This window comes from Mytilus californianus, unplaced genomic scaffold (assembly GCF_021869535.1).
Source record: "Mytilus californianus isolate M0D057914Y unplaced genomic scaffold, xbMytCali1.0.p SCAF_4, whole genome shotgun sequence".
Classification (NCBI taxonomy): Eukaryota; Metazoa; Mollusca; class Bivalvia; order Mytilida; family Mytilidae; genus Mytilus; species Mytilus californianus.
In genome coordinates, this window is record NW_026262690.1 from 64,411,063 (window position 1) to 64,437,441 (window position 26,379).

General features: G+C 32.0%; 1 protein-coding gene across 1 annotated transcript; it reads left to right on the top strand.

Annotated features, from left to right (window-relative positions):
- The first annotated feature begins 7,396 nt into the window (after positions 1-7,396).
- On the top strand, positions 7,397-19,237 carry LOC127738320 (ribosyldihydronicotinamide dehydrogenase [quinone]-like). Its single transcript, XM_052249520.1, has 4 exons — positions 7,397-7,731; positions 8,773-9,023; positions 9,973-10,074; positions 12,849-19,237. The coding sequence occupies exons 1-4, from the start codon at positions 7,551-7,553 to the stop codon at positions 12,951-12,953; spliced, it is 639 nt and encodes a 212-aa protein (XP_052105480.1). The 5' UTR covers positions 7,397-7,550; the 3' UTR covers positions 12,954-19,237.
- The last annotated feature ends 7,142 nt before the right edge of the window (positions 19,238-26,379 follow it).

Consider the following 26,379-nt stretch of genomic DNA (forward strand, 5'->3'; position numbering starts at 1 on the left):
AAACTCTGACCGAGGGAGTTGTAACCTTAGTTTCATAATAGTTTCTTGTAATCTTACGTTTCATAATAGTTTCTTGTAATCTTACGTTTCATAATAGTTTCTTGTAATCTTACGTTTCATAATAGTTTCTTGTAACCTTACGTTTCATAATAGTTTCTTGTAACGTTTCATAATAGTTTCTTGTAACGTTTCATAATAGTTTCTTGTAACCTTACGTTTCATAATAGTTTCTTGTAACGTTTCATAATAGTTTCTTGTAACCTTACGTTTCATAATAGTTTCTTGTAACCTTACGTTTCATAATAGTTTCTTGTAACCTTACGTTTCATAATAGTTTCTTAGTTTCTTGTCCTTACGTTTCATAATAGTTTCTTGTAACCTTACGTTTCATAATAGTTTCTTGTAACCTTAGTCTCATAATAGTTTCTTGTAACCTTACGTTTCATAATAATTTCATAATAATAGAAACGTAATTACACAGTAGTTCAATAATTCGTTGGTCCAACTACGATAAATATTTTGTTAATTTCATTAAATTTTGCAGCGAATAGTAGCTACTGGTAACATAGAAAACATTTAATTTCAATTAAACATATAATGGTTATTTAAATCAGGCTATAGATTTTTACAAGTTTTCAACTTCAACCGTTAATGAACATTTTACACTTATCCGCATTGAAATAGTCCATGAACCAATAATTCGCTCCATTGAATTAAATTAAACTGCACTTTAAATTTTTTAATCGGTGGCTTTTGACATGTTTAAAATGAAACTACTGAAGTGTTCAAACTGTTCCTTCTACCTTATTTTGTAAATATCAACCATAACCAATGAAATTAATGTTCTTATTTAGCCATCTACAGTTAGACAAAGACACAAGAAAGAATTTGAATGGATATTCATGCCTTACTGAGAAAACAATTCTATATTTTTTTTATTTATACCACAAATGCATGAATGGGGAACAACTCATTTTTTCATTATCATTTTTTTTTAAACAAAGAGGAACAACTCAATCTCTAAAACTGATCACCACGATATAATTTCACAATTCACTAAAACTGGTCCCCACAATATAACTTCCAAATTTACGAAAACCTTATTCAATCAATTAATCTTTTATAAGATTTTGATCACCTGTTTACACCAAACATGTGTACAATTGAATGAATTAATATGTATACACATCCATATAAAAGAGGGACGAAAGATACCAGAGGGACAGTCAAACTCATAGATCGAAAACAAACTGACAACGCCATGGCCAAAAATAAAAAGACAAACAGACAAATAATAGTACAGATGACCTGAGTGCACTTAAATATACATGAAAAAACTACATGCAACCCTTAAATTGTGAGCATCAATAAACCATTTATAACACCCAGTAATTGTTAATAATATCAGCATGCAGGTCTGATACAATTAGTTAAACTTGGTTTCACATTAATAATTTAGATAAATACGAATTTTAATTTTGGAAATAAAGTATGGCAGACCTTTTAATGTGTCTCTGGGGATTTGAATGTGTGATATGTGTGATATTGGTTTAAGAACAGAATTATTAACTGTCTTTATAACCTCCAATACGCCTCCATCATAAGAATGAATTCTTCCGGCCTTTCATTGTTCGTCTTGTCTTTTGTCTGTCCATATATTAGTGAAACATTTTCCCACAGAAGTTCTGGTTTCGTAAATATATCTTCTTTCGTGATGTTTGTGGATGGTGTATGAATTTGCTGATTTTTTATGAATTCAATTAAATTTGAACTTAATTTTGATACGTCAAATTGTTTCCCATGACTGCTAAAAATCTGAACTAAAAATGCGTTTAAGAGCTGGAATGGCAGTAAATAGCTTTTTTAACATAGAAAAGTGGCTTTTAACATGTTTAAGCGCTAAAATTTTGTCCTTTTTTATCGAATTTTGCAAGTTCTTTATGTATTTTAGATTCAGTGTTCTAAGTTCCATTAGTATTAAAGACATCTAGTGCTGTTTGCATGATCTCAACATTAAGTTGGCCTGTCTGTTACGTTTATTAATTTGTCTCTGTCTTATTGTTTTAAGATTCTGATTAAATAAATCTTTTTTTCTACATTTTATATCGGAAACAAATTTGTTATTTTGCTTTCGTGCATTGGCAATTATTTCAGTTGTTTCAACATTAGTTTTATTATGCAGCCATTCTTCTGTGTTATCATTATTATCATTTTTAAACATAATAATACTTTCCATGGAATTGTCGTTGTAAGTTGGAGCGTTTACAATGCAGTTGTCTAGCTTAGCCATTAAACGCTTAACAGAAATGTTATTAGATGGACAGGACTAAAACTTCCTCATTCGGTCTATAATATTTTCCAGTAGGCATAAAATCTTTTAAAAAGTTGCATACATTTTACTTTAATATCAGTGCAAAATTTAACTATAATATGCTTGGTAAAATAATCTAAATTACATGGTTTTAATAAACAGGAAAAAATGTCATCATCTGGAAAATCTGGTCCATAAACAATTTAATACCTTTTTCAGTTATAATAAGCTCTGATTTTCAATACAAATCTCTAAAAAAAATCCCCAAGTCGGTTGTGAATATTACCCATTCCTAATGCTGTTACAACTTCTCTACCTGCTTTTTCCAATATGGTTCGATAAAAAATTAAACCTAATGCTTCCTGCAACGATCAGATAAATCTTTTTTTTTCTGTATCATAACGGTTTTCAGTGATGTATAATTCCTTTGGTGTTTTACAGACATGTACAAATATAATTAAGTATAATTATTTTGAAATCTTCTACATCTTCCTTTTTTTAATTAACTTAGCAATGGATTAAACTTAAAATAAGTAATCCTTTAAATCAAAAAGAAAATATCTTGGTTAAATACATTCCTTTATCTGCCTTTAGGCACAAGTAATATAGTGTAACGGGGCTTTATTACTTTGTAACTGCCCGGGTCCTCCACCAAATGTAACGGGGCTTTATTTTGTTTATTTTGTAACTTGTCATTTTTTATATCTATGTATCGAGGATCGATAAATCCAGATTTCACCCGTTAGCTCAAGTGTCAATAACTAAGTCTATTTCATGTTCACATGTTTAATGTTTATAGATCTTCCTTTAACAGTTCATGTATAATATTTATAAAGTGTTCACAATTATACTTTCAAATTAATATTCGTGCATACAACTTGTTACTTCAAACTCATCTATAATACAACTGACCAATATAAAGTTTCTCACAAGACCGTGCTAAACATCTGTTCTTAATTTAGACTAAACATTGCTTTATGGTCTGAGAATATTTTGATAAACTTATGAATGTTATTGCAGCTCTATTGTGCATCCCATGTACCGTATAAACTGTCACATTAATCAAGATGAAATGTCATTAAACTGATAAAGTATTGACCATCAACTCTTTGATGTAATTGACCATTATCACATCAGCTTTCATTTTGTTCTGAATAGTTTTAGCTAGCATTAGGATATAATTAGTTGTAAAAAGAGCACAAGGAGATATCATCAAGAAAGTGTTACATAATGAGCAGAATTTGTCCAAGCAATATTGTTTATCAGTTGACAAGTACCCTTCAATGCTGAAGTGTTTGGATTCAGGTCAAGGTGTTAGAACAGATCGATATTCCAAATTCACTAGTAGTAGATATTACATTTTCATCTAAACTTAGAAAATTCACACTATATACTTCGATTAGAAAATACTGAATTTCAAGTTTAGTGGAGGGATTCTGGACCCAACTGAATTCTTATTTATACTGTTAAAACACATGTATGTTATACTTACCAAAATTTTTAGGATTATCCAATGCAACTTTAATGTGACAACCAAAGGCTGATATTAGTATCCAACAACCAGAAACACCAAAATAGAAAATAGAAAATAGAAAATATAAATAATAGATATCAATTAACTCTTTGAGATCAGTAATGATCAGTCATAAACTTCAATTTGAAAGATGCAGATTTAGAAATACAATCTGATAAACATGTTCCCCATTATTGGTTAGCTTTTCTGTTAGTATAGTGATAAGTGCATGGGATGATGAATACATAATATTTACCTGAAAGCAAAGTATTAAGCTAAGAACATCACATTAAAAAAAGTTAGCATAACTCATTTGATTTAACAAGAAGGTTTATAAATCTATATTTTGTTATTGAGCAGTCACAACATTAATATGGGGCCTAAAGTGACCGATTGGTCTGAGTGGTCCAAATACTATATCGCTTGCCTGCATGTCAACACCGATGTTGCGTGTTCAAATTACCGCACATGGCAGGTGGATTTTATGTAACAGTAAATTCAGTCCGGTAGTAAAATTTGTCCACCAGACTTGTATTCCTAGGTAATCAAGTCCGTGACCATAATTTTACTAGGAATGTAAGTCCATGGATAAATTTTCCTAGGAGAATAAGTCCATAGCTAGTAAAATATGTCTGGCAGTTATTTTCCTCGGAAAAGTTTTATATATCCGTATTCTCATTTTTTTTCTATGAATAAGGTCCCTTTAAAATTTTATTTCTCAAGAAATTCTTTAAAATTCATCAATATTAGAATTAAGAAAGGAACATTTGTAGTTAAGTATAAAAAAAATAGTGAAATATTAATGCGCAACTGTTAAACAATTCAAAAACATATAAGAATTAAAAATTCCATTGTTTACATGTATAAATTATTTCTTTCATTACAAAATGTCCTATAAAAATAAAGGAGATGGACGTTTGTACTTAGGAACATTAATGCCCTGGACATGAATTCCTCGGAAAATTAGTCTGGGCACATACATTTTATTAAAAGATTAATGCACAACTGTAAAACAACATTACAACAATAGAATTAAAAATTCGATTGTTTACTGTATTGTAAATGATTTCTGTTATTAAACATTTTCCTGTTCAAATAAAGGACATGGACATTTTTACCTAGAGATATTGATGACATGGACATAAATTCCTAGGAAAATTAGTCTGGGGACATAAATTACCGACATCGGACTAAATATACTAGTAAATTCTGTAACCATGGACTTTTAATAATAGTAATATTTTTCACTTTTTACCAGGACTAATTTATCCCTTACATTGACTCCAATCTTTATTGACTAGGATTGTCAGTTCACCTACGGAAGGTCTGTTGCTTTCCGGCTCCGGGCACTCCGGCTTCCTCCACCAATTACAACTGATAGCCACGAAATAGCGCACTAGTGCTCATAGTGGCGTTTAACAGCAATGAATAAATCAATCAATTAACATTAATATGGCAAAATTTGACTTAAACCCATACGTTCTCTCACTCTCTCTGTGCATGAAATTGGGAAATATTGAAAATGTTAACATATTTTCACAATTTTTGTCTAATATAAATAGATGCTCTGACCTTAAACATAACCTTTGGATACCCAATTTGAACGGGTCTTCTTTACCCTTGTGTATTTAAACAAACAAGCTTTGGTAAAAGGTTGTCATATTGTTAAAAATATACCAAAATGGAAAACAAAATCTTGCCTTCATTCAAGTCTACCAATAACTGCATGCTTTGACCTACATGTATTGACCCCAAAAATCAAAAAAAAGGGGGGGGGGGGGTAGGGATATCTCATCCTATAGACTATCAATTTATGAATTTAAATTCCATGATTACATATCTTTGGTGGTTTCTGTTAGATATAACTTTAATATAATCAGGTCAAATTAGAGCTTGACATATTCAAAAGACATCTATCTGTTTGTTGAAGAATGTATGATGACCAGTACATGTATATATGTCTTTTTTTATGTTACTTAATTTGTTGGGTTGATGTCTCATTGAGACATTCCCAACATCTTCATTTACCCATGCAAAATCAGTTTTTGACACTTAACTTTACAATAAAAACTATAAACCTTTATGACTATTTATTTCTAAAATTGCTTGGTCTCTTTCCACTTAAAAGACTAACGGAATGAGAATCGGAATTATCACTGATATGACTTTTTCTAGTTTTCTCACATTCGCCATTTCCTGCAGCACAAAAATCTGAGAACAGATCATATGACCCATCAAGTCCTTCCTCAGCTGAAGAGAAAAGATCTTGTAAAGCAGGAAATTGAGTGTCACTAGTCAAAGATGTTGATGATTTATCTAGTGTTGTGAATGTACTCAAATGTGGTATTGGTATTGAATCTTTATTAAATAATGTCAGTTCATCCTTTATACCGTGTATTGCATTGATTTACGAGTCACTGCATATTCATTTGTTACAAAACAGAATAGTATGGCATCTTTTGCGCTTGTAAAAATCTTAAGATTATGCGTAACACGGTACTGAAAAATTAGGAATGCATATGATAATTTCATCATTGTGATGGCTTTGCCTAATGCTTCACTGTTATTGTTGTTTGTTGGAAAATGCTGCTGATTTGCAGCAGAACTAAATCAGAATTTGTGATTGCAACATTTCTTTTATTTTCTGAAAATTAATATTTTGTATTCTTTTTTTTTTATATAATTTATTTCAAATAAAAATAAGGAGAAGCAAGTTGTATGATTGCCAATAAGACAAAGTATATGTTATATAATAAATAAATATCATAGGGTAACATTGCACTTTGTAATATCAAGTTTTTCCTAACCCAAAAAAAGTATATTGTTAATAAAATTCATTATTATTTATGAACTACAAGTCAAATACATATAATTCTTATTTCCTTTTTAATATTTTTTTAAAATTGAAGCCGGGTCGGCTTTAAATGTGGACCGAATCGACTTGGGCCGGATCGACTTGATGAAAGTTAGGTCAGACCCGGTCAGAAAGTAGTACATATTAAACACAAAATAGTTCCTACCCATGGGTGTAACTTTCAAAATATGTAGAATATTTTGGTAATTTTGGTACATGTATCAAATGAAAGCTGAATAACTGGCGAATATTGTAGAACATTATTAACTTATAATTTTGAATAATAAAAAAAATGCATGAAATTTAAAAGGAGGGTACATTTTGCCTGTTTGTCAGATCTGAAATGCCTGTTTTTTTGTATAAAAATAAGAAGATGTGGTATGATTTCCAATGAGACAACTCTCCATATGAGACCAAATGACACAGAAATTAACAACTATAGGTCACGTCCAGGTTGAGAAATTGGGTAGGCAAATGCTCACATTAAATCTGTACCGATACAGTATATTAAATGTACTCCTGTACAGTTCAGTTCAGTTTCTTGTAAGTTCCTCCATTAATTGTGGAGCACTACCCATAGGGTATAATTGTAGCAACTATATACACCTTAAAGCATAAGGAAAAACAAAATTATGTACTGATGACTGGCACCATAACCCATGGTGGTGCTCCTACTAAAGGAGGAAGATACAGAACATGCATGCATACTACCTTTTGAACCCTAGTAGACTGGTACCCGACCGTTACTTGACAAGTTTAATATTTGTATATTTCGAAGGCATACTGCTGAATATTTTACGGAGGGGACCAACCTAGCGGCTTGTTGAAAGTCTACCAAGCTCCTTCGACTTTGTAACACATCTGTACACGTTATGTGTGATCCTAGTCAAAAACATGTTCTCCTTGTGTTTGCCCATCAAGACGGAAAATCCTTCAATGGAGCTCTCAAGGATGCTGCTGTAGATACATTACGGAGTTTGGGACATTCGGTTGAAGTCTCTGATTTGTATTCACAACAATTTGAACCACGTGCAACGAAAAATGATATAAGGGGTAAGTACATGTACACATGTCACCGTCATATGTAAGATTTAATTTTTTACTACGTACTTCGGGAGCTACCATTTGATTTTTATTGGTGGTGGGGGGGGGGGGGGGGCTTGGATGAAAAATTTTGTCCTGCATTTTTATTTAGTTGTTATCTCTGTCCTGCATTTTTATTTAGTTGTTATCTCTGTCCTGCCTTTTTATTTTTCACTCTAATCGGACCTGCCTTTTTTTTTATTAGTTTATCCTGACTTTTTTTACATAAATTGTCATCCTGCCTTTTTTTTTGCCAAGAACTTTGCTCATCCGGCTTTTTTTTTAAACTCAAAACTCCTGTCCTGCCTTTTTTTTCAAATTTCATCTAGAACCCCCCTCCCCAATAAAAATCAAATGGTAGCTCCCTTTAAAAATCCAAAATTTAGAATTAAAATACTATACAGTAACAAAAAGGGTTATAATATGCATTCCTTCATAAAATATTAATCAGCTGTTATTGTCCCAAAAGTAAAAATATACAAAAATGTAAAAACCGTAATTGTTTACACCTATTAGTGCAAGTGAATTATTTACATAATGCACATATATACATGTAGAATCTTGGTTTTAATCCCTGAATTCCTTATAAGATATAAGTTTGAAAAATTATAAAACTTAAAGTAAACTGACACATCAACAATATCACCTGTAATTAACAGGGACTCCCATTATAGCTACATGTACACATATACTAGAACATAGATATTGGATAAATGTTGCTGGTACAAAATAAACAGAAAGATTCAGATTGTGAATTTGCTGCTTTAGCCTAGCTTATTTTGGAATAAATTTTAGAATTTTAGGATTTTAACAAGATGGGGATTACATGTACATGTATCTCCCAAACGAATTTTAATATAGGTTTAAATTACCCCCAAATGGGATATAATTTTACTACATGCAAAAAAAGTTTTTTGGATACAAGGGAAAATATTGCAAAGTGCAAATGATAACTTAAAAGGCAACAACATTTGGTCAGTAACTTTTCTGAATACCTGATGGTTCTTTCAGGTCCTTTGCAGGATCCTAATTTGTTTAACTACACGGAAGAAGGAAGACATGCTTATAGACATAATTGCCAGTCTCTGGACATAGCCAATGAAACGGACAAATTAAAACGTGCAGATCTTATCATATTCCAGTTCCCATTATACTGGTCATCTGTTCCAGCCATTCTGAAGGGATGGTTTGATCGGGTTTTCTGTGATAGCTTTGCATTTGACTTTGAATCACAGAATGTCTTGGATCAGGGATTTATGAAGGTACTTTTATAATATTATTGTTACTTGTTTAAAGAGCCAAAGGCTACCATAATCTTAATTAATAAACAGAATGATGCGAGGTGTATGTAAATCAGACAAATGATTTTATTCCACAAACTAAAGAGCTCAAGAACTTACATTTTTGTACAACAAGATTTAAATTAGAATTAGAACCAACTTTAGCAGTTCTACTCTTTGTGATTAAAACTGATGGTTTTTAGGAATACATAAAATGTCAGTATTCTATGACTACATTATTACTTTAAAAAATGAACTTGTGAAAATGGTGCTTTCTCTCAAAAACATATACATAAGTATTGCACTTTAAAATAATAAGTTAAGCCTTGGAACACTTGGGATCATTGTCCATCTTATTTCATTTTTGTTTGATGATGTTCTGTAACTTAAGTTGTATAATAAGATGTGTGTTACCTCTCTTAGGCTATACATTTTAGAAATGAACTGAGATTACTTGAAAACTTTGAAAGATCAGACAAGTTTATTGTAGGCTTGTAGCATTAAAGTGTTTCCCTATGATTGCGTAAGCTGTATATATAATTTATAAGTACATTGTAAATATGCCAGTTGTTTAATTCAAAACATAATTGATATTTGAATTAGTGGGATATGTTTTCATCGTTACTTTTTAATAATTGAATCAAATCTTAGATCAACATGTTTTGAATAGAATGTAAGCAGCTGTACAGTATATACCATACAGTACTGAAATCTAATAGGCCTGTAGCAGGTACATGTTTTTGTGTATTTTAATTTAACATTAAGTGTGAAACTAATTCTCTTTGTTTTTCATTTCAATGTCAAGTGAAAAAGTGGATTTATAGACTTCATAAACCGGTATTAGTAAATTAAAAAATTACAAAACTGCTCAATTTGTGAATAAATTATCTATTAATCTACACTTTTTTTTATTATTGTGTTCTTTTTTCAGGGTAAACGAACAGTGTTGTCGTTAACGACTGGTTGTACTAAAGATATGACATCTCCAATGGGTCTGAGTAGCGATATCAATGTTTTATTATGGCCAATTCAAGTAAGAAATAGAACGAGTTAAGGTGTAATACCACCAAATCATAGTACATCACATCCGGTTGCATACGAAAATAGGTCGAAAAAAAATATTCCCTTGAATTTGACAGTTGTAGGTAATTGATCCTACATTTCATTGCAGTAAAACATTTCTGGGTCATAAACATATATCTTGGGTATTTCAAAGCACCATTATTTTTTTATTTGGGGTTTCTATAGAATATTTTGGAAACTTGAGGTTACATGGTTACTAAAGCTTGTATACAGGTTAAAAAAGGGGGAAAATTTGATTGGTTAACTTCCAGTGATGGTTATTTTCTTATATGCAATGAAATGTTATGTGAAATTTTTTCTATAGTACTGGACAGGATCAAACTTTACTCATGCCAAGTATTTCTTTATTTGAAACAAAGATAAATTCTGCACAATTTTTTGAAAAGTGCAAATTTAACAAAGACTAATAGGGGAAAATCAATGGTGGTATTACACCTAATATAGGAAGCTGTACATGCACCTTTGACCTTGTGAGTACTCTCATGTGTTAAAATTTCTTGCTATTTAAGTGAAATATTACTAATAATGAAATATTCTGAGTGGATTGAGTCTCCAAAACACATTTTATGAGAAAATTTCCTTGAAATAGGACTTTACCATGAATATAAGTTGACAGAATAAGCCATACTTAGAGTTTTGGGGAGCTTTTTCTCCTTTTTTCTTATATTCTGCTATACTAGAAAATTTTTCCTAAGAAATACTTTAATAAATATATAGTTTTAAGTAAATGAAATTATTTTTAAAGCAGTAACAACAAATTATTCACCAAAAGAGAAGCTTTTTATGTCCCTCTCTGGAACGCGGCGTAAATTTAAGTTTTACGTAAGGACTTATTGAAACCTCCTTGGAGACAGTAAACTTTTATACGGATAGTTCATTCAGCTTGAATACTTCAATTAATCATTTATTATAACATTTCTATCATAAATGAGTGAAAGTTACCCCAAAATTTTTATTTATTGGCCTATAAAGTAGAAATTTTGAGGAAATGAGAGGTATAAATGGACCAAAAGAGACCTTATAAGGAAGACAAAGAGGTCCATTGGTAGTATTTATCATCCTAAAGTCATCTTTTGAATCATATTCAACTGTTTGTAGGCAGATGAGATAAATATTTGATCCTTTATTGGTCCACACTATATTCTATCATGATGCGGCTTGGTTTGGATTTTTCGAAGAAATTTAGCTCGAATCGCTGCAGATGTCGTCTTACATTATACTAGATTTTTCTCAAACTATTGAACTGATTATGACAAAACTTGACAGGAATGCTTGAAATAACCAGTATAACAAAGGAAAAAAGTCACATTCAGTTTATTTAACAAAAAAGTCTTCTTTAGGTGTAATACCACCAAATCATAGTACATCACAACCGGTTGCATACGAAAATAGGTCGAAAAAAAATATTCCCTTGAATTTGACAGTTGTAGGTAATTGATCCTACATTTCATTGCAGTAAAACATTTCTGGGTCATAAACATATATCTTGGGTATTTCAAAGCACCATTATTTTTTTATTTGGGGTTTCTATAGAATATTTTGGAAACTTGAGGTTACATGGTTACTAAAGCTTGTATACAGGTTAAAAAAGGGGGAAAATTTGATTGGTTAACTTCCAGTGATGGTTATTTTCTTATATGCAATGAAATGTTATGTGAAATTTTTTCTATAGTACTGGACAGGATCAAACTTTACTCATGCCAAGTATTTCTTTATTTGAAACAAAGATAAATTCTGCACAATTTTTTGAAAAGTGCAAATTTAACAAAGACTAATAGGGGAAAATCAATGGTGGTATTACACCTTAATTCCCTTTTCCCAAAGTTATAACCTTCCTTGTCTTATTATAAGCTGTGCATAAATTTTAAAAAGATTTAAACCATAATTATTTTTTTTTAATTTCATGAAGAACCTATATAATAATTCAGACGAAAAAGTATACCTGTCAGTAAATAAAACTATATCTATTATTTCAATTTAGAACTTTGGTGGGAAACATGTCGTCTTTATGTTTTCTGCAGCTAAGTGCACCAGAAAGCTAATTTCCCTATATTTCCATATTACTCATTTTCCATGTAGAGTTTCATTACATAATACATCCTACTTTATTACAAAATAAACATACAAATATATGGGTACTTTTATATATGTCAGTTTGCTTTCTTACAAAAACAACTTCACCCCGATACAGATCAAGAAGATACAACATATACCATCATGTATTAATCTGTTTGATTTATCTGCATGTTGCACAATGGCTTATTTTCTTAGTGTTTACATTGGATATATAAATGATATTACAGTCAAAATTAAGATTCCTGAGCTCCTGAGTGTGTATAAAATAGTTTTAAATATGCAGTCACTTCAGTTCCTATTGGCAAGGGGACTTTTTAAACAACACCTCGTGTAGGTGAGTCCTACACTCTATGCACAGGAAGCACCCTTGCAATAATTAATTGAGGAGACTGTAGGTGGCCTGTTGAAAGAAAAAAATATTTGCCCCTATCCAACATACCTTAACTTTCAGTTACAGTTCTCATTAGGGTCGACATATCATGCAGAACCTTCCTATTCTATTAATAGTAATATGTTCTCGTTTTGAATATGCATGAAATATTTAGCACTGGACGTTAATCAAACAACAATCAATCATTGATTAAATCTCCAATAGATAATGTTCTAATATTTAACCAAAATAATATTTCAAGTTTTAATTTATTTCAGTATGGTACATTAAGAATGTGTGGATTTGATGTTCTATTCCCACAGATTTCATATGGAACAAAACTAGTAGAGGAGCCAACACGACAACAGTATCTCAAAGACTAGAAAAGCCGACTTCAAAACATCTTTTCTGAAGAACCTTTAAGTTTTCCTAAATTATCAGACTTTGATCACAAATCACTAATGTTTCATGATGAGAGTGTTAAAAAGGGAGTGAGTTCTATAGGACATAGAAACAACCCATGAATCATTGTGATATCCTATGTCTTATGTTCTGCAAATGTGTACATGTGTTCATAGCTGCATTCATTTATACATCTGTCTCCTATTTCTAAGAAGAATAGTTGGAAATTTCTCTTAAATAACAGGATTTTCTTATTCAAAATTTTCAATGTAAAATAAAAGTTTCAATACTAATTTTATAAAAAAATCTCACAAGTAGCTGTATTGAAAAAGAAAGATTTTGTAAGGTACTTTTCCAATAGAAGTTACTCTTTCTTCTGTTATAGAATATAAAACATTACCAAAAGCATAAGATTTTTGAAGTGGGATATATTTTGATAATTTATGGTAATCTCTTATATCTGAACCTGAGGATATATTTATTGTTTTAAAAGTTAAGAACATGGAAATAAAATAAAATCTATCAAAGGCAAAATACCTACCCTGTCCAAGGTAGCAATGTCTTATTCATTTATTGTCCCATCTGGTCCAGTTATCATCCTTTGTTTTTCGTTGTCTACGAATATAGTCCCTAGTGTGGACAGTGTATAACTTGCAAGTTTTTTTCATACACTTTCCAAATTTATTTCTTTATATTTTATGCATGAAATATTAAGTAAAAGGGTGAAATTATATGTTAAAAAAAATTGGATGCTGAATCTTTATGTTAAGTAGTGATTTGGTCCAGTTTAAAAAGGTTGCAAATTAGTATGTCTGAAGCAGATAAACTGAATTTTAGACCCCTTAACAAAGAATTGTAAATATTTTGAGTTAGAGCTGGTAGACTTTTCTATAATTTTTATATTATTTGTCCCAATAGCAGTACACTACACTGTGAAAAATCTTTTTGAGATAGAGCAGGTGCGATTTTTTTAATTTGAATTTATTGTCTAAAAGAAATGCACTCTGAAATAACTGTGTTCTCGGGCCATCTTAACTAATACTTTCAAATTTAAATAAAAAGCAAGATGGTTAAAAAAGATAGAATCTTTCAAACAGGGAAATGATAATCATGCTTGGGTTAATTGTAATTATAATCATTCTCGTTTACAATTTTTCAAGTAATGATACTAATCATTGTAATCATTAATCAGCCAAATATCTGATTACATGTAATTTAATTTAATCAATTACTTTTATAGGTTGTAACCCTGATTACTTTTTGATTACGTTCTGATTAAAATGAACAAACCTCAAACTGTGTTTATGGTCAATATCATTTCTTAAATGAACATTTTTATTAATCATATTTAAAAAATATATAATTTGTTAAAATAATTTTGTTTACTTTAGGCATGTTAAAATATTATGAAATATGGATATTCATGTAATTGATACCAACAAAATGTATTTTAATGATTTTTTTCAATCTTGTTTTGTGAGGACATCATTACATGTTGGAAGGTAGAAATAACTTGTGTATTAGGTAAAACTCGCTGGTATAGAAATTGAGTTTTTCTCATTCCAAAAGCATCTTGGCTAAAATATGCATAAGACGGTCATATGCATAGTGAGTTCATATCAGCATTTTTAGCTATATATGTGTTGATTTTCATTGTGAAAAGGGGATCAAATATGTCAGGTCCACCTATTTTTGAGTAATTTATTTTGCTTAAAGATGCAAGTTGGAAAGTCAAAGCACAGTGTAAACTTTGAACATCTGTTATATCTGGACATACAAAGACAATTTTGTTATAATATGTTTGATCTATTAGATTTATTTGAGGTCAATTAAGACCCTGAGTGATTTTTATTGTCGAGCCTTCGACTTTAGTCGAAAAAGCGAGACATAACGATCCTACATTCCGTCGTTGGCGTCGTCGTCGTCGGCCGCGTCCACACATATTCACTCTGTGGTTAAAGTTTTTGAAATTTTAATAACTTTCTTAAACTATCCTGGATTTCTACCAAACTTGGACAGAAGCTTGTTTATGATCATAAGATAGTATCCAGAAGTAAATTTTGTAAAAATAAAATTCCTTTTTTTCCATATTTTACTTATAAACATGATAAATGGACTTAGTTTTTCTGCCAGGAAATATTACATTCACTCTGTTTTTAAAACTTTAATAACTTTCTTATACTATTTTGGATTTGTACCAAACTTAGACAGAAGCTTGTTTATGATCAAAAGCTAGTATCTAGAAGGAAATTTTGTAAAAAAATAAATCCATTTTTTCTGTATTTTACTTTAAAATGGACTTAAATTTTCTGCCGGGAAACAACATATTCACTCTGTGGTTAAAGTTTTTAAAATTTTAATAACTTTCTTATACTATTTTGGATTTGTACCAAACTTGGACAGAAACTTGTTTATGATCAAATGCTAGTATCTAGAAGGAAATTTTGTTTTCTTCCAGTTAACATTACATTCAGTCTGCAGTTAAAGTTTTTAAACATTTATTAGATTCATAAACTATCCTGGATTTTTACCAAACTTGGACAGAAGCTTCTTACAATCAAAAGATAGTATGAAGAGGAATATTTTTATTGATTTACTTCCTCATTTTTGTTGAGCCTGCGATTAACAGAAAAAGTAGGCGAGACACTGGGTTCCACGGAACCCTTACAAATTTTTGAATAATCCAATAATAAATTTAGGGGATTCAAAAATCTACATTTCTGATAAAATTGAGATTTGAAGTGAAAATGTTTTTCTTATCAAAAAGAAGGGGAAATATTGAATTTTGTTTTTGTTTTTTGTTGTTTTTTTTTCTTCAAGGAATACCAATTTTATTGAAAATAGGTCTTTCATAAATAATTCATGCTAGTATTAGTTTAGACATAATTGATTTATTTACTTCTGTAAAAATAAACTGTTACAGTATTGAAAGTCCTCCTAAGTAAAAAGTATTGTACATGTATTCACAATTTAAAGATGTATATTTTATAATGACTGTTATATTCAAGTTATACTTTATTTTAACCCAGCATTATAATCTTTTGTTAATACATTGTATTGTGATTATTGTCATCTTTGAATTGACAGGTAGAAGACCAATTAAGGTCTTTTTTTTTTATTTCAGTTACCAATTGTGTGTAGCTGTACTTAGAGCAATATCTTAAAAGATAAATCAGACATGTGAAAATTTATCTAATAAGCACAAACAAAAATTGTGACAAATATGTTGTTTAAAATTAACAAATGTTTGAATATATAAGGACATGTAAAATGCAATGATTTTTATAAGACCACAAATTTAGCTCGTACAATGTTATGGCGTTGTCGTTGTCCTTAGGCATTTGGTTTCCAGACAATAACTTGAGTATTAGTGGATCTCTATGAAATTGTACCACAAGGTTCCATACCACAAAAGGAAGGTTGGGAATGATTTTTGGGATTATTGTACAAACTGTTTAGGAATTAGGGGCTAAAACAACACTTTTCTAATACTTTGTATTAATTGCTTATTTCTTGACCAATTTCAAAGGGGTTTAATTCAAAGAATTGAATATTCTTGTGGTTTTTTAATATGCTGAATCTAACCGTGTATTTAGATATTGGATTTTGGGCCCTGTTTTTATATTGGTCCACATTGAGGTCCAAAGGGTCCAAAATAAAACTTTGTTTGATATCAACAAAAATTGAATTCTTGTGGTCCTCTGATATGCTGAATCTAACCGTGTTTTTAGATTTTGGGCCCAGTTTTCAAATTGGTCCACATTAAGATCCAAAGTGGCCAAAATTAAACTTAGTTTGATTTTAACAAAAATTGATTTCAAGGGGTTCTTTGATATGCTGAATATAACCATGTATATGGATTTTGATATTTTGGGCCCCGTTATCAAATTGGTCCACATTGAGGTCCAAAGGGTCCAAAATAAAACTTTGAATTCTTTCGGTTCTTTGTATGCTGAATCTAATATGTATTTAGATTTTGGATATTGGGCACTAATAAGTAAATGTCCAATTTCAAATTTTTAAGTTCTTATACCTCATTGATAATGCAATGGAACCTTTTAGCAATATCCTTTTCCGAAAGCCTAGGTGTTGTAAAAAAAAACACATGTCACCTTTCCAAGTCAGACGAGTTATACCCCTTGAACATGAACAGCTTTTTGGGTCGTCAACATTAAGATTTTTCACACTCAATCTATCGTGTCGAAGAAAATATGTAAAATCCCAAAAACATTCAGGATAGGAATCAAGACAACTATGTCCACTGACAAGGTTCCTGACTTTGTAGAAACACACAAACATCTGGTAGATTTTTACCACGGAAACATCATCCTTAAAATATGAGGAGCAGGATCTGCTTACCCTACCAGGGCAGAATAGATCACCTTCAATTTTTGATGGGGTTCGTGTTGCTCAGTCAAGTTTTCTAAGTAATTTTTGGTAGACTGTTATGGCATTGTGAGCGTTGTCGTTGTCCTTAGACCAGGGCTCACACTACTTCAGAATCATAGGGAGAAGTGACTTCTCTTTTTGAAACTGATAGGGAGAAGTGGAGAGATTTGAAAGTGAAGTGCTTGTTCGATCACGGTATTACAATGTTTGGATTTTACAATATGAAGGGCCATATGTATCCTTTTTATTTATTTTTTATATTGTTCAATTCAAATTTAGACAATTAAAATAACAGTTGTTTCAGATTATGTCTTTAATAAATAATTAGCTCACCGGGGCCCAAAGGGCCCCATGTGAGCTTATGCCATCACTTGGCGTCCGTCGTCGTCGTCTGTCGTCGTAAACTATTTCAAAAATCTTCTCCTCTGAAACTACTGGGCCAATTACCTTCAAACTTTAATTAAATGTTTCTTAGGGTATCTAGTTTATAAATTGTATCCGAAGTTTTGATCCATCGACAAACATGGCCGCCATGGCTAAAAATAGAACATAGGGGTCAAATGCAGTTTTTGGCTTATATCTCAAAAACTAAAGCTTTTAGAGCAAATCTGACTAGGTAAAATTGGTCAATTGGTCTATCAGCTCTGAAATTTTCAGACGAATCGAACAACCCATTGTTGGGTTGCTGCCACCGAATTGGTAGTTTTAACAAAATTTTGCAGTTTTTTGTTATTATTTTGAATATTATTATAGATATATATAAACTGTAAGCAGCAATAATGTTCAGCAAAGTAAGATCTACAAAAAAGTTATATGACCATAATTGTCAATTGACCCCTTAAGGAGTTATTGCCCTTTAAAGACAATTTTACACAATTTGTTCATCAAGTTTGCTAACATTTAAAAATCTTCTCCTCTGAAACTACTGGGCCAATTACCTTCAAACTTTAACTAAATGTTCCTTAGGGTATCTTGTTTATAAATTGTATCCGAAGTTTGTATCCATCGACAAACATGGCCGCCATGGCTAAAAATAGAACAAAAGGGTCAAATGCAGTTTTTGGCTTATATCTCAAAAACTAAATCTTTTAAAGCAAATGTGACATGGGGTAAAATTGTTTAATTGGTCAAGATCTATCGGCCATGAAATTATCAGACGAATCGAACAACCCATTGTTGGGTTGCTGCCACCGAATTGGTAGTTTTATCAAAATTTTGCAGTTTTTTGTTATTATTTTGAATATTATTATAGATATATATAAATTGTAAGCAGCAATAATGTTCAGCAAAGTAAGATCTACAAAAAAGTTAATATGACCAAAATTGTCAATTGACCCCTTAAGGAGTTATTGCCCTTTAAAGACAATTTTACACAATTTGTTCATCAAGTTTGCTAACATTTAAAAATCTTCTCTAAAATACAGGTGAGCGATTCAGGCTCTTTAGAGCCTCTTGTTATTTATAGATGCACAATTATATTAATCTTCTTGTCAGAAACTACCAACTAATTATCTAGCATTAAAGGCTTAGACATTTGGTTTCCAGACAATAACTAGAGAATAAGTGTATGGATCTCAATGAAATTGTTCTACAAGGTTCCATACCACAAAAGGAAGGTTGGGATTGATTTTGGGAGTTATGGCCTAAAACGTTTAGGAATTAGGGGCCAAAAAACTAGGATTTTGTGGTTTCTTGAAAATAATTTGAGTATAAGTCTATGGATCCCTATGAAATTGTACCACAAGATTCCATACCAAAAAAGAAAGGTTGGGAATTATTTTAAATTTAGGGGTTATGGCTCTAACCTTTTAGGAAAAAGGGGCCAAAAACAATACTTTTCTAATACTTTGTAATAAATTGCTTATTTCTTGACCAATTTCAATGTAGTTTAATTCAAAGTCTTGAATTCTTGGTGTTCTTTAATATGCTGAATCAAGGATTTGTATAGTAAGATATACTATACAAATCCTTGGCTGAATCTAACCGTGTGTTTAGATTTTGGATTTTGGGACCTGTTTGGTCTGATTTTGAGTGGTCCACATTGAGGTCCAAAGGGTCGAAAATTAAAGAAAAATTAAATATATGAGGTTCTTTGATATGCTGAATCTAATCGTGTACTTATATTTTGGATTTTTTGCCCCGTCATCAAATTGGTCAACATTGAGGTCCAAAGGGTCCAAAATTAGACTTTGTTTGATTTCATCAAAAATTGAATTCTTGAGGTTCTTTGATATGCTGATTCTAACCATAGCTTTTGGATATTGGACTATAATAGGTAAATGTCCAGTTTCAAATTTTTAAGTTCTTAGACTACAATGAATCTGTGTCAGAACTTTAGGTTATTTCGAATAGACAGAAAAAATATTACAGACATTCCTTATAATTTAATTTTAAGGAGTAAATAATGAAAAAAACTTTCACGACGTCACAGTCACATGACAAAATTATGTCTATGAGCTGATAGACAAAAAACTTTAAGCCAATCAGAAGACCTTTTACATCCAAAATTCAATTATTTTATTTTATTATTAGATATTTTGAAAAATAATTACAGGTAAGTTTTATAGATTTTTTAAAGATATTGTATTAATGATGAATGATAATTTGGAATTTGTTTTTTAATGTTTTTTTCTAAAAAAAAATTGAAGAACTTGGTGGTAGGTTTGTTTGTTATTCTGTATTAATTAATTTTCAGAATGCTTTAAACATATTTAATTTTTTTTTATGAAGCAAACCCTTTTAAAAACTAAGCTAATATTGTCCATTAATAAATAAATGAATTAAATTCTTGGCCATGGTGTACTTGGATATGCAGAATCTAACAGTGTATTTAGATTTTGGATATTGGACCATATTAGTAAAAGTCCAATTTCAAATTTTTCAGTTCTTTGACCATATTCATTCTGTGTCAGAAACCTATGCTGTGTCAATTATAAAATCAGAATCCAAATTCAGAGCTGTATCAAGCTTGCATGTAGTGTTCATACTTGTCCCAACTGTTCAGGGTTCGACCTCTGCGGTCGTATTAAGCTGCGCCCAGCGGAGCATTTATTTGCCATAGCGTTGTCAGTTTGTTTTTGATAAATGAGTTTGAAAATCCCTTTGGTATGGTCCACCTCTGTTTAACAAACAAAGAGTATAGAAAACATATAACCAGCTAATTTGATAGGCATCGGATCGTCTAGCATTGACAATAGATATAGGAAGATGTGGTATGAGTGCCAATGAGACAACTCTCCATCCAAGTTACAATTTATAAAAGTAAACCATTATGGGTCAAGGTACGGCCTTCAACACGGAGCATTGGCTCACACCGAACAGCAAGCTATAAAACTGTTTAGATAGGAAAATCTTTAAGATTTGTGCAACGATACTGATACAAGATAATATGTATATATATGTACGTCTAAACAAGAAATATATATATACAAGTCTAAATTGAAAACAACATTCAAACCTATGATTGCGTTGGATAAAAACAGCACAAACAACATTTTCCAAAAGACCAAAAAAGTGAAAAAGTATATTTTAACAAAACGCATTTGACTAACAGGTCGAACAACAAATGTTCTTAAACCCTGCTGACTGCCATTGGCGATTGCCAAATAAACGGATCATAAGATGTAACAAATGGATCTTTATAATAATTTAATACCAAACAGAAAACAATAAACTTGCGGAAAAGATGGTATACCGCAAACAAAAAGGTGCAAATTTTTTTAGTACACCATATCCGGATTTCGACAATTTATGTCTCTTCAGTGATGTTAGGAATCGAAACGGTATTTGGAAGGGCATATAATTTACCTCAATTTAGGATAGACTCTTGAATTTTGAAGAGTCGAAATAGGATGAACGGATCATATAAACCCGAAGGCAAATATAATACAAGCCCAAACGAAAAAATATAAACAAGTCTAAATTGAAAACAACGTTCAAACCTATGATTGCGTTGGATAAAACCCGCAATTTTTATACGTGTGCATGCAAAACAAATTTCTTAGTAGAGGGGTCTAAATACAGCACAAACAACATTTTCCAAAAGACCAAAAAAGTGAAAAAGTATATTTTAACAAAACGCATTTGACTAACAGGTCGAACAACAAATGTTCTTAAACCCTGCTGACTGCCATTGGCGATTGCCAAATAAACGGATCACAAGATGTAACAAATGGATCTTTATAATAATTTAATACCAAACAGAAAACAATAAACTTGCGGAAAAGATGGTATACCGCAAACAAAAAGGTGCAAATTTTTTTAGTACACCATATCCGGAAAGCCATACAATTTACCTTAATTTAGGATAGACTCTTGAATTTTGAGGAGTCAAAATAGGATGAACGGATCATATAAACCCGAAGGCAAATATAATACAAGCCCAAACGAAAAAACGAAGTCTAAATTGAAAACAACGTTCAAACCAATGATTGCGTAAGATAAAACCCGCAATTTTTATACGTGTGCATGCAAAACAAATTTCTTGTTATATATGTAGGACTCTAAAGTGCAATGGGGACGCTAAAACGCGATGGTCACGCTAAAGTGCGATAGCCTACGCTAAAGTGCGATGGTTTGATACGCTATAGTGCGATGATCTGCGCTATTTGATGCAACACGCTAAAATCCGATGCCACGATACCCTAAAGTGCGTTTGTTCGCGAAAGTATTGACGTTTGCAACGTTAAATCGCATAATCCGTTTGTACAAACAAAAATGGACATGCCGGTAAACGAGAATGTTTGTGCAGATAAAGATTTTTTACCAAACAAGAAACATATGATCCCAATCCGGAACATTTTTGGTCGGTGCTAGAAGAGTGTGTATGCTGAGTAGTTACTTCCCAAAAAATCATCCACAGTAACATAGAAACTGACGTTAGTAAGGGGAAGGTGTATACCGTAAAAGAGAGCGAAAACGGCAAATTACACCATTAGTGTCAAAGTAATTAGTTCGTCCCATGTCATTTACTTGCGTGAAATAAAAGCTACTTTTTAACCTTCAAATTGAATAATTTTGTAAAAAAAAATTTTTTTTAATTTTGTTCGTCATGTCTGTAAAAGAGATGGATACTCATCAACAAGACAGTAACCTAACGACCAGAGGTGTGGTATCTTAATATGATTGCCAACGAGACAAGTATCTATCCAAGGCTAAATGTCATTAATGTAACTAACTATAGGTTACCATATGGCTAGCCCCGCAGATAGTATTCTATAACGACCAGAGGGTATCAAAACGACCAGTGTATAACAAATTGATTGATTGATTGTTTGTATTTTAACGCCACTTTTAAGCGCCACATTTGGGCTATTTCGTGGCGGCCAGTTTTTATTGGTGGAGGAAGCCGGAGAAAACCACCGACCTTCGATAGGAAAACTGACAATCCTAGTCAATTAAGATTGGAGTCGAGTGCACCGGCACGAGCGGGGTTCGAACTCACAACCCCAGTGTTGACTGGCTAGTGATTACAGTAGTAGAACTACTTAGACCACTTGGCCACCGAGGCCCACAGTGTATAACAAATCAAACGAGAAAGATAACGGACTGATTTATATACAAAATAAACAATAAACAAAAAAAAAACAAATAAGAAGATGTGGTGTAATTGTCAACGAACAAATATCCACCAAAGACCAAATATCGTTGATGTATGCACCTGATAACGTTATGTCCTTCAACGTGGAGCCTTTGTTATACGTCGCATAGAAAGCTATACAGGATCACGAAATGACTTGTGTAAAACAATTCAAAAGAGAAAGACAACGACATGATTTAGAAACAATACAATAGACGGAAAACTAATATGAACACAGCAAAAAACAAAAACCATTGCCTGAACCCCATTCCCTTGACACCATCGCACTTTAGCGTGTTAAACCAACGCACTTTAGCGTGTCATATACCATCGAACTTTAGAGTGTCGTACCATCGCACTTTAGCGTGTCATCTGATTGCACGTAAAAAAAACAAACAACTGTCGCACTTTAGCGTCTGACACCATCGCACTTTAGCGTAGACCATCGCACTTTAGCGTGACCATCGCACTTTAGAGTACCATCGCACTTTAGAGTCCTACATATATATATATTTAGACTTGTTTATATATAGATATATTAACAAATATCCGGGACAACAGATGGCCCTCTGTTTTGGTCCAAAATACCTTTCGTGCATACTCGGAGGTATGTACTGTATTTTACGTCCCTAATCAAATGGATCGTGGTGGTGTATTTGATAAATCCTGCCTTGTTTGTTGACAAAAGTAGTATTACTAATACGTAAAATACGAAAGATTTAAGTTACATTTATAATTTTAACAATACTCCGAATTAACCGAAGACGAGTTGCACCACAGAGTAAAAGATTAATAGGGCATTTGCTGTCGAATTCATCGATTTGACCCGAACGCTCATATTTTATTTATAACATAACATACTAAAACAAATATTCAAGTTACAAAAAGTCCAAAAGAAACATTTAACAATGCATGGGCTTGCTATAATGTATCAGCATTTTGCACGTATTTTAGCCCAGACACCATCCAGTAATTAAAAGATACGACCTCCGAAGACTGCCAAAGGTCGTAAAACCCGATATATATAAACATGCATATGAATAGATAGCGAGCACATGCAGTCGGTTTTTTTCTCTGTCTGTCTGTTTGGTTTCATGTTGTATGTTAAAGATGTATGTAAAACGTCGTTTTACGTGTATACGAATGATTTTTGTGGGCCGGAACAGTCAATGAAATGGTTATTCCTTCTGGGTTCCTTGTTTCACTTTCAATGTTGACATTCTTTTCTTTTTAATGAATGAGCCACATGGTGAACACATGCGCATTCAACTCCTCTAAAGATCAAATTGAAAGGTTGCAGGAATGTTATTTCTTTATTCCGCTTTTATAAATGCTTGAAACGAAAACAATCATGTTTTATTTTTTTGTTGAATTTGTAGCTAATGCCCCTTTAATATTATAAATTACCAAAAAGCAAAACAATACTATGTAGCGGTCGATCATAATTGAACCAAAAGAGTAACAAAAGTCTCTAAAAAACATAATAGACGTTGTCAACATGACCACATGCAAAATACACCCTACAATAAAAATGTAATTACGTGAACGACAAACAACATAACCAATAAAACTTTGTCATGATAGTTCAGGTCAACATAAATCATATACCACCGTTAGCTTCAAAAATACACTTTGATGAAAGCGTCAAGTTTTCATTTTTTGTAATCCATAATTGTGAAATTTCGTGGGCACCTTCTCTCATTGGTGGGGGCCTCAGTATTTATCCGAAACTTTCTTCAATTCACAAAAGAAAACTGATGAATATCAAGGTAGTATACCGATGTTCAAATACATCTTCAAGTCGGGCCTTAAAATCTCCTGGGGTATAAAAATTTGTTCCCGGTTTTCCGTTCTGAGGAAGTACGACACTCTAAAAAAGTTGCCCGTTTTACAGTGCGGGATGAATATATACGCAGCCACGTCCGGTCAGAATGGGGACGTTATATTAATGCGCAGTGAAGGAGGAGTTGCACGTTTAAGAACCTTCGTAACAACTTTTTGGTGGATCCGTAGGTGGCCTGTTGTGAAGCAACTTTTCTGCACTTATCCAACATACCCTCATTTTCCAGTTGCAGTCTCAATTTCCCGCCCTGAATCCCGGTCAACCAACTTTGAAGAACCAACCTTTTGTATTTATTGTAACTTTGTTCTCGTTCTGAATACATGGACTATTTGCCACTGGACAATTCGCAAGCAACAATCAATCAGGTATAACACAATCAAATGTGGCAGTAAATAAATGGAATCGAATGAATTCCATACGGAGTGAGGTCGGGTGTCGAATGGGGATGCATCTAAAGAGACTTTTCTTAAAAATAAAATGACTAGGTCATTGTTTGCACGGTGATTCATTGCAGTGACGAAAAAAGGACACAATTGCGTGACGAAAGTCATAGTGTTCTCGTTTAATATGAAAAAGCATTATCATGTTTAAAACTATGAACAAGACTAAAAAAAATAAAATAACATAATTATATATATAAATCATTTAATTTGAACTACTCAAATCAACTATAAAAAAATATGAACGCCATTGACATATTAGTATCTATACTTGATACACATTATCACAGGATTTGTTCGTTACGATTGTTTTGATTTACCTGAACAAGTTTGTTTGTAAACGAAAGGTGTACAAGGTATGTCGTAAGATAAAGGTAAAACATGTGGGATATATACCTCACGTGACTTCAGGGCGTATAATAGGATGGCGCGAAGTTTAGTAATATTTATTTTTGATATGAAACTTGCGATTGATATAATCAATTATTTTCAATATAGACAATGGTGGTACCTGCTAATTATATCAAATGCGTAGTAGTTGGAGATGATTGTGTGGGAAAAACTAGTATGCTTGTTAGTTATGCTACAAAAAGATTCCCCACTAATTTTGTTCCTTCAGCCTTTGACAATTATGCTGGTAAGTGAACACTTTTTTCATCGCTTAGAAACAGATAGATAAACTTCTTCCAGTATACGTTTTTGGGGTTAAATTTAATAATCAAAAGGATAGAAAAAATAAATGCGGTAGCGACATATATAGTAGTTCCCGCTCGACTATTATATTATATCACTTATAATGTAATGTAGGTGTTAATGATGCCTTTTTTTTGGGGGGGGGGGGGGGGGGGGGGGGGGGTAAATAGGTTGTTCTCAATACAAAAGTAGTCATTAAAAATATGTTGCTATATACATTTTAGTATAAGTAAGACCTATATCAAATGGGTACGATTAAAAACACTCTTTTCTGGAGTTTTGGTGGAGCATATTAGATTGAAGACGTCAATGCGATAAGATGAACACTCAATATAATATACATTCATGTTTTGCCCCCAAAAAAATTAGAATCCGTTATTTGCCGTAGATACCTTTAACGTTTACACTTTGGAAGTATATGACATGTTGTGGTTAATGTGCCATCTGATACCATGTCATACTTA

Bases quoted from the DNA above. Each gene is read 5' to 3' on its own strand.
- LOC127738320 (XM_052249520.1), top strand. From the start codon at position 7,551: ATGTGTGATCCTAGTCAAAAACATGTTCTCCTTGTGTTTGCCCATCAA. The intron at 7,732-8,772 runs GTAAGTACATGT...TGGTTCTTTCAG, and splicing joins AACGAAAAATGATATAAGGG to GTCCTTTGCAGGATCCTAAT. The intron at 9,024-9,972 runs GTACTTTTATAA...TTCTTTTTTCAG, and splicing joins TGGATCAGGGATTTATGAAG to GGTAAACGAACAGTGTTGTC.